At 39.2% G+C, this 10163-nt stretch overlaps 1 protein-coding gene across 2 annotated transcripts in view; it reads left to right on the top strand.

Annotated features, from left to right (window-relative positions):
* Positions 1-10163, top strand: part of LOC106657841 (protein HID1) — an 84646-nt gene that overhangs the window by 28479 nt on the left and 46004 nt on the right. For both annotated transcript variants that reach the window (XM_014379524.2, XM_014379523.1), the window contains exons 5-6: positions 1836-2059; positions 2129-2370. In XM_014379524.2, coding sequence (XP_014235010.1) covers positions 1836-2059; positions 2129-2370 — 466 coding nt within the window. The remainder of the gene's footprint in view (positions 1-1835; positions 2060-2128; positions 2371-10163) is intronic.

Below are 10163 nucleotides of genomic sequence, written 5' to 3' on the forward strand. Positions count from 1 at the left end.
ATTCCACAGAATCGGCCCGAGGACCGACCCTTGAGGGACACCTGCTGTGACTTCGTAGGACTCCGGACCATCGTCCGTGGTGAAGTCGAGCACTCTTGCCGAGAAGTAGCTGGAAATGATTCTCAGCAAGTAATCGGGTACGAGCAATCGGCGTAGGGCGGTGAGGATGTTGTCCCACCGGGCCGAATTGAACGCATTCCTCACGTCGAGTGTCACCACGGCGCAGTACTTCTTGGTGCCACGGCGCCATCTTTTGCCGGCGATGGCCCCTCGTGCGGTGGAGATGACGTCCTCGATGGCATCTATCGTCGATCGACCCCGCCGGAAGCCATACTGTCGCTCCGAGAGGCGTCCAGGTCTCTCTGTGAAAGCCTCCAGTGTCCAGCATGCACAGCGGACGATACGAGGACGGCTCGTCTGGGGGCTTGCCTGGCTTTGGGAGCAGGACGAGCCTTGTGTGTGTGTGTATGTACGTCTGGTGGTCTGGAACCAGTGTAACTTTTGAACGGAGACACGCAGCGCGAAGTTGTTCGGCTCGTTTTGAAGGATTTGTGTGTCGTAAGAAGCGTCAAAAACTTATTTTAGGATCCACCGAGAAGTTAAAGAGTTATGCTTCATTGTATCGGGATGAAAAATGGTTTTTTTTGAAAAAAAATTTTTTTTCGATTTTTTCATGTATAAATGAAGGAATTTTTATATTTTTTACGGTAGAATGGAAGCAGAGCAGTCAAACTTTAGTTTAAGACCAAAAAAATAGAAATTCACCGAATATTTTCAAAATTAACGACTCGAAATGAAAAGTTGTTTTTTTTTTCTTCCTCATAGAGGAAGCTCTGTGATAGGCTCGAAAACGAGATTTTGAACCAGACCTCGTAGGATAATTTGGTTTATATATTTGGAAACTACATTGAATTACCAACAAATGTCTGTATGAGTTTTTGTTTTCTCGGCCTTTTGGCCGAGTGGTGGGTGGATAGTAGTTGGTTGGTTCTGATGGTCGTGATCTACTGGTACTTAGGACACTAGACAGTGGATCAAAATTAAAAAATACGAATTTTCACGTTAATAACCGATGACTTTTGTTAATATTATTTTTTATGAGGAAGCTCTTTGCCAATAAATTGGCAGTGGTTTTTTCAACTCGTTATAGCACAAACCTGTTGATGATCATAGTAATTTTTTTTTTTTTAAATAATTTTTTTTAAATATTTTTTTCTACTCTAACCTAAAATACGAAATTTTGCCGCTTATTTTAAGCTTTCGTAGGAAAAAATAGTATCATCATCTAGTATAATCAAATGGTATCGCTTGTTACAGCACGCACCTTCAGCTCGTGCTATAATTCCTCGTTTTGCTTAAAGACCATGACTGCACCCTTTGAGGAACATATTATTCCCTCTATACCATAATGCTCTTCAACTACTCTTTGACGATTTGTACAATTTTTATCAAAATCAGCCAAAATTGTTTTTCTAAGAGTTTTTATAATAGTAATTTCATGAAAATTCACTAATATTTCTACAAAATCTTCTCTAAATACGCTATTTTCTACAATATTTTCTCTAAAATTTTATTGATATCATAACAAGTAAAGGAATATTTTCCAATTTTACGAATAGTCGTGTCTTCTTTTGAAATTTAGAAGGAGGAAATGTTTCATAATTCCAAAATCGTGTCAGCTGGAAACGTTTGGTGGTTTTTGGAAACCGCATTGATACATATTTTGACGATAAAAAGATTTGTAAACTTTTCAACGTTTAATGAGCCATTATTTAATACATTATTCGAAAAAAATCTAACTGCTAATAGAAAAAAAAATATAATGATTTTTATAGACGGATACAGAAGAATTGGCTTCTATAGATAGTTGTGAGTATATTTGGGAGCCTGGCGTTGGATTTGCACATTCTCAACCAAAAAACTCAATATTTTTTAGTAACCGCACTGAGTTACTTAAAGTCTTGTTAACTTGTTTTGGTGAGACAATGTATGTAAACTCAGACGATTCAGCTGATTTTGTCAATAAATGGATACAATATACAACAAGCTCTGAAAATAGGTATATTTATTCATTTTCATAATAATTCAATTTTTTTATTTTATATTTTTTTATGTAAATGTTTTACAGACATGCTTTGCCAATGTTTACGTCATTATTGAATACAGTATGTGCATATGATCCGATTGGCTATGGTGTTCCATATAATCACTTGATATTCGCAGATTCTACAGAACCTCTTGTAGATATTTCATTACAAATTCTGATTGTTTCTTTGGATCATGATACTTGCATTTCAAATAAAAACGGCAAAGATAAAATTGGAGATAATTTATTTATAAATTATTTAAGTAGAATCCACAGAGATGAAGGTATGTTATTTAATTTTTAATCATGATAGTTTTTAATCTATAAAGTGTTGAATAATAACTTCCCTTTATTTTTAATTTTTGTTAAAATACACTCGGCAACAAAACTATCGCAACAAAAAAATTCATCGAAATTTTGTCGATTTTCAAATGCTTCTATCTTGGGCTAGATTTATCGTATCGACACGCTTTTTTTTTAATTTCTTGGAAATTTTGTCCTCTTTAAATCCATATAAATTAAGATAAGATTTGAGTTAATGTTGAGTTACCAGTAGTATTTGAGCGTGACCCTAAAAATTACTGAAAAAAAATGACTGTTCAAACGTGTACCAGTACCACAGTGATTTTTTTATCGAAATCTAACATACACCATCGCAAAGTGCTCTTTTTAACGAGTAATTTAAAAAAAAGGACCTCTCTACGATTTTTTTAACGCCCTGTAGGTCGATTTGAAGGTACGGTTTATGTACGCAAAATGCCCGGAAAATCGTCTTGATTTCAGGTAAACGGGGGATTTTACGTACTTTAAATGGTATCTTCAAATCGACCTACAGGGCGTTAAAAAAATCGTAGAGAGGTCTTTTTTTTTTTAAATCACTCGTTAAAAAGAGCACTTTGCGATGGTGTATGTTAGATTTCGATGAAAAAATCACTGTGGTACTGGTACACGTTCAAACAGTCATTTTTTTTCAGTAATTTTTAGGGTCACGCTCAAATACTACTGGTAACTCAACATTAACTCAAATCTTATCTTAATTTATATGGATTTAAAGAAGACAAAATTTCCAAGAAATTAAAAAAAAAAGCGTGTCGATACGATAAATCTAGCCCAAGATAGAAGCATTTGAAAATCGACAAAATTTCGATGAATTTTTTTGTTGCGATAATTTTGTTGCCGAGTGTAGAAGATTGCATGAGTAGGAAGAAACGGTAAAACTTGAGGCACACCTAATTATTGATTATTCATATTGTCATGTCTTGCTAATGCCCTCTTTTCTACTTATTAAATCAAATTTCATTTATTATATTTTATTTATTATAATGCGTCCGAATATAAATTCATTTTAATGATTAATTCGGTAGTGTGACGCTGTATTTTACCTTACTCCCTTGTTATATGAGCAAATCCAGAATTTTTCTTCCATTTCGCGGGCCAAAATCAGCACCAAAAATTTAAGTAAGGGTCACGGGGAAGCGTTCTTTGGGGTCCTAGAAACATGAAAAAATGCGTGAACACGAAAAATTTTGATAGTGAATTTGTCTACATGCATTTTTGTGCATCGCGTATGAAAAATCATGATTTAGCATGGGGAAGGTACAAAACGCTTGTAAGTATCGCAAAATAAGCGTGAAAAAAATTTCAAAAACCCCATACCCGATGTATTTTTCGACGAGGAATCCAACGGTGACCTTGAATTTGACCTTCAACGTAACCTTCAAGCTCCAGTGATCCAAAAATCGATTTTTCTAAGGAGAACCCCTATTTTTATGACAGACTTGAAAAGAGCAAGAAATTTTACATTAGAATTAACTTTTTGTATTTTTTCCAAAATATTTTATTGATCCACCATTTGCGAAAAATCTCTGCGTGTTGAAAACGACGAAATTTACGGATTAATCGCCAAAATCAATATGGGGCGAAATTTTTCAAAACTCCCAGCGCCTCGCGCAACAGTGTTTTTGAGCGAAATTTCTCTATTTCTAACTCGCTCTAAAAGTACCTAAACGAACCTGGAAAAATAACCAACCAGTGTGTTCGATAGGAAATTTGCTCAGCNGGCGTCGATCGTCGACCGGCTTTTGCGGAACCCGAATTGCATCTCGGACAGTCCGGTTTCCGTCTCCGTGTGTTCCTCTATCCGGTTGCATATGATCCTTTCAAGGATTTTGCCTGCTGTATCCAACATACATAAGGGCCTATAAGATGAGGGCTCTTCGGGTGGTTTATCGCCTTTCGGCAGCAATACTAATCTCTGCATTTTCCAGCATGCCGGGAATACTCCTTCTGCTAGGCAGGCGTTATAAACACCGAGGAAGAGCTCGGGTCTTGCCTGCATCGCGAGTTTTAGGACCTTGTTTGGCACGCCATCCGGTCCTGGGGCGGCCGCATCTCTTATCCGGTTCATAGCTCGGCGCAGTTCCTCCATCGTGACCGGGGGAACATGTAGAGGGTTATCCCGACCTTCAATACGGAGCAGTCCAGGTCCTATTGCATCCGACATGATGACTAGGGTGCACACAGGCATATGCTTAATACAGGAACCTTGGCTGGGGCGAAGGGGGATCCAGGGAATAGGGCAAATAGGCCAGATTTACAGGGATCCTTGAGTACCAAATCCAAAGGCGTGTATTACTGTAAAAGGCATGAATACAATTCTGATTCCCACAAGGTGGAGTAGGGACCTAGCAGTCATCAAAGCAGAGCTACCGGAGGAGGGAGAGGGGTTGCGCGAGGTGGTGGTGGCCTCGGCCTACTTCCCCTGCGACTCACAGGACCCCCCACCAACTACAGAGGCTCAAAGACTCATTCAGCATTGCCAGGAAGCAAGACTGGCGCTGATCATTGGATGTGATGCCAATTCGCATTATACGACCTGGGGGTGCCCTGACATCATGACGACAAAGACATTTAACAATATCAGACGCTACATGATTGGTACATTTTAAATAAATTCGTTGGTGAACTTTTTGTCAAAAGAAAACATTAAAATACAACTTTTCCGTATATTTAGGATGCATTAGAAATATTTCTTTCACTTTTTACTGCCTAACGACATAAGACATTTATTTATACAAAAGTAGTTTTAGTTCGTTCTTACACTGTAAAAATCGGTTTACGATGCTAACAAAGTTTGGACAACCGCGCAAAAAGGTGTCAACATACCATAGTTTGAAAATATACACTTTGGACAGCGGACGAGTTGCGCACGTGCACGTGCAGTGCATGCTAATATTGAGACTCTAAATCGAACATTTTCCATGGACAGTTTTTGAACGGCTATAATGACCGCAAAATAATTTTTATCACTGCTGGACATGGAAATATTAAAAATACTACTACTGTAAATATCCATATTTATAATGACACGCAGATGCAAAAATTCAGTTTTAGGGTGTAATGTTTGACTGATTCTTAAAACTGGACGCGTAACGATAAAGACATTTTCGACTGTTTTAATCTGCAGCCGGCGGCGTAATATGGTTTTTTTAAGTCCAATAATATATGTAAAAGTTAGAAATAATTGATATCTAATTATTCCGCATATTCCAGTAGAGTCATTTCACGATTTTCAACTGCGTACAGGGCAGGACACCATAAACAAGCTTTTTGTGACAATCACCTAAATGCGAAACAGTAGGGGAAGGAGGGGTAGTAAAAATCTCACCTGTGCACGGGCTGCCATATAGCCTCCTGCAGGACTTCTCAGGACGTGAAAGAAAAAGAAAAAAAAAATTTCTCTTTCACGAGAAGGCCTGCAACAGACATATGACCGTAACCGGGAGAGATGTTCTACCCCTCGTCTCTTCTTTGCTCAGGCCCGAAGATCTATGAGGCAAAGGAGGTATATACGCATTGGAGCTACACCCACATATACTCCGAAAACATGCTCCGAGACAGTCAGGGCTCATTGAATACTTTTCCCACTGAATAGAACTCGGAAAAAACTGGGTTTTTTCTTCGAGAATCGAATCCACAGCCCCTTGAACGGCCTTGCCTCAGTGACTAGCATGCTAGCCTACTAAGCCATCGACCGTTTATTAATTTTTATTTCATCATTCTTTATAATAAAAAATTAAGAAGAAATTTTAATATTTAATTTTTCATATGGTAAGTTATACAGAATCAAGATAAATACGTAGAATTTGTCCCCAGCGGGGACGAACTTTTTTAGCTTCTATAAGTTTTGGATGTAACGAAGTCAGTTGCATGGATTGATAAATTTTTCCTTACAATTCTTGCCTTTTAGCCTAAATTTCAGGCCAAAAATAAAATAACGAAGAAGAGAAACGCATCATGTAACACAATTCTACATACACAATTATTATTCTGTATACACAATTTTTATGATCAATTCGGTAGTGTGACGCTGTACCTTAACTTGATCCCTGCCAGGCCCAGCCTAAATAAAAGATCATTTTTACTTAAAACCACGATTGCTAAATACGGATAAGTATTTTCTTGGAAAACTCCCGAAAAATTATTTTTATTATGTGTAACTGAGAGGAGCATCAAATCAATGATTTTCTACTCACGAGGAGACCACCCCAGATTTGCTCCAAAAATTTTTTGGGGTCTCCTGGTACCCTATACTGAAGTTCCCTGTGCTTAGTTTGATCTCATGGGCCTTAGGGCCCATTTTGTAGAGGATTTTCCACATTATAAAAAAATCATTGTTATTTTCTATATCGATATAGAAGTACTCAAGCGAAAAAATGCAACGATCAAAATTTTTTAAATTTTTCAGAGAATCTGCTTGAATTTTTTCAGAATTTTTGGGACCATCTACCACTCTCTTTGAGAAGTCTCAAAATCTATAAAACAAACGTCAAATTTGGGCCTCTTGAATTAAGTAATAAATGGTCCCAAAAATGTTGGAACAAATCCATGACCCGAAGCTGGGGTGGTCTCCTTGTCAGTTATTTATTCGTATATTGATACATAAATAATTATCAAGGAGTAAAGCATTTATCGATAGTAAATGAAATAATCTGTAATACGATTCTTGGTATGATTTTCTGTATTGTGTTATTTTCGAGAGATTTTATAAATTATTTTAGTAAATGTAGTTCTAAGAAGAAAAATTTTGGTGAAGGTTGAATCTATAATTGTTTAATAATTCAAGTATCTATAAATATTTTCAAAAGATATGTCTGAATGTCAACAATTGAGTATCTTTGCATATTCAAAAAAAACATAATATCTTTGTATGTTAACATAATAAAGCATCTTTGAATGCTACAACCAATTGACATCCCTGTAGGTCATAATAGTTTAACATCCTTGTATGTTAAACATTTCCTATTAGTATCTTTGCATACGAGAAAAATATTTTCGTATACTGTGAATAACATTCATTAAAAGTATCTTTGAATTCTTAAATTGTTTGATTTATATATTTTCTCTTAATCGATCTGTGTCTCAAACTATTGGATGAAACTCTAGGCTCAAAATAATAAATATCTTAAGGATATGAGCAAATCCAGAATTTTTCTTCCATTTCGCGGGCCTAAATCAGCACCAAAAATTTTTTCGTGGTACGCGAGTAAGGGTCACGGGGAAGCGTTCTTTGGGGTCCTAGAAACATAAAAAAATGCGTGAACACGAAAAATTTTGATAGTGAATTTGTCTACATGCATTTTTGTGCATCGCGTATGAAAAATCATGATTTAGCATGGGGAAGGTACAAAACGCTTGTAAGTATCGCAAAATAAGCGTGAAAAAAATTTCAAAAACCCCATACCCGATGTATTTTTCGACGAGGAATCCAACGGTGACCTTGAATTTGACCTTCAACGTAACCTTCAAGCTCCAGTGATCCAAAAATCGATTTTTCTAAGGAGAACCCCTATTTTTATGACAGACTTGAAAAGAGCAAGAAATTTTACATTAGAATTAACTTTTTGTATTTTTTCCAAAATATTTTATTGATCCACCATTTGCGAAAAATCTCTGCGTGTTGAAAACGACGAAATTTACGGATTAATCGCCAAAATCAATATGGGGCGAAATTTTTCAAAACTCCCAGCGCCTCGCGCAACAGTGTTTTTGAGCGAAATTTCTCTATTTCTAACTCGCTCTAAAAGTACCTAAACGAACCTGGAAAAATAACCAACCAGTGTGTTCGATAGGAAATTTGCTCAGCTTTTCGATGAAGAGGTCCAATTTTCTGAAATTCTTCATTTTCACCCCGGAAAATGCAAGTAAACTTTCAAACTCACAATGCGTCATATTTTTTTGTGTTTTTTATTGTTTCAATGGAAAGCTAAAGGTCTTTTTACATAAAAAACAGTTGTTTTCAAAGTGTTACACACATAATTTCTATGAGAGATACGAGCAAACATAGTCGGCGCTCGGCCGTCCGGCCGCTCAAACGCGCGACTAGCGGCTCGCCGTAATCACAACTCGTGCAAATGACGATGTAATTGAACTAGAAAAATAATTAAAAATACTCAGCTTTNATCTGTAATCTTATACGCAGCTCCTATCTGGCATGGAGCGCTGAACGTCAAGGCCTATTCTAAACAAATCAGCTCGGTAAGGCGGCGAATTTGCTTACGAGTTATTGCTGGCTTTCGCACGATTTCGAATGATGCAGCATGCGTCCTCGCGGGTGTGCTACCCGTGGACCTTGAAGCGGACGAACGAGCAAGGCTTTATGAAATTGGCAAGAGAGAAGGCGTTCTCTTGGATAGAGATAGAACACTGGAGCGAACGCGCTCTTTGGATGATTGGCAAAGACGATGGGCCATTTCAAGCAAAGGAAGATGGACAGCAAAGTTAATCCCGGACCTAAGACCATGGGTTCAGCGGGAGCATGGGGAGATAAATTACTATCTCACCCAACTGCTGTCGGGGCACGGATGCTTCAGGGCATACTTGTGTCGCTTTGGGCATGACAACCTGGCGACATGCCCTTCTTGTCCAACAGAAGATGAAGATGCAGAACATGTACTGTTCTGCTGCCCGAGGTTCGCACGTGAGCGTGAATCTCTATGGAATGCGGCTGGGCAGCCGCTGACCTCGGAAATGGTTGTAGCGTACATGCTCAGCTCGCAGTCAGGTTGGGCAGCGGTGAGCTCATTCGCTTCCACTGTAATGAAGCAACTGCGGATTGAAGAAAGAGCCAGGCATGGTTAAGTGCATGGCATTTATATGTGCTTAGTTTATGGCCTCAGGGGGTGCCCTGAAACCGAAGAAGAGCGAGGAGTATCGCACGAAACTAAAGGAAAGTACTGTCTCTCAGATCTGTCTCGGCCATCGGCTGAGGCGGTGAGGGGAGATTATGGCTGTTTCATGATACGACAATGTGTACAATGATTGGCCAGAGGGATGCTCTGGACACAAGGAAGATTAACACATTATATGTGATATTAAGGTGTATGTCCCTCAGCGCTGACATCGAGAAGATGTAGGGCTGAGAGATTATTGAGCTCAGGCTGATGCTGAGGAACGTAGGCCCTGAGGTTGAATCCCGCCCTTCCCCCGGGCCCCTGTTTGCCGTGTGGCGAACATGGGACCGGGTACTCAAGTGGCGGGTGACAATTATGGAATAATGAAGATCAAAGGATGTGAACTGCCCCCTGAACCCCTAATCACCGTTTGGTGGATGGGGGATGTACGGACTAGGCAGATGAAGATGCAAGCGTAACGCTGTTATAGGGGCACCCACCGAAGTAATGTCTAACGACGGTTCCGGTGGGATGTCTGATTTCGAAGGGGCCACTGGCTGCAGAGTTTACTCTGCCCACGTCCGCCAAAAAAAAAAAAAAAAAAAAACCCTAGTCATCATCACCGACAGTGCAGCCGATGCTGTTTTACTATGGTGCAAGTTAATTTGCTGATAATGGATAGTTCACTGCCCCGGTACAGAGCAAGCCTGCGTCGAAGACTCCCCGAAAGTCTTACTTCACTCTGCCAGAGCGCTACTCTTTTTCCTGGGGATGGTCCTCACCCATCCCATGATCGCAGCGAAGTTGCCCTTGACTTCAGCCAATGTCAACTCCCGGCCACCCGACGCCATGTAGGAGGTAACTAGTCCTTCTTCATAGCCCGCCCCCCCTCCCCCCCCCCCCCC

This window comes from Trichogramma pretiosum, unplaced genomic scaffold (genome assembly GCF_000599845.2).
Source record: "Trichogramma pretiosum strain Unisexual culture from Peru unplaced genomic scaffold, Tpre_2.0 scaffold67, whole genome shotgun sequence".
Lineage (NCBI taxonomy): Eukaryota > Metazoa > Arthropoda > Insecta > Hymenoptera > Trichogrammatidae > Trichogramma > Trichogramma pretiosum.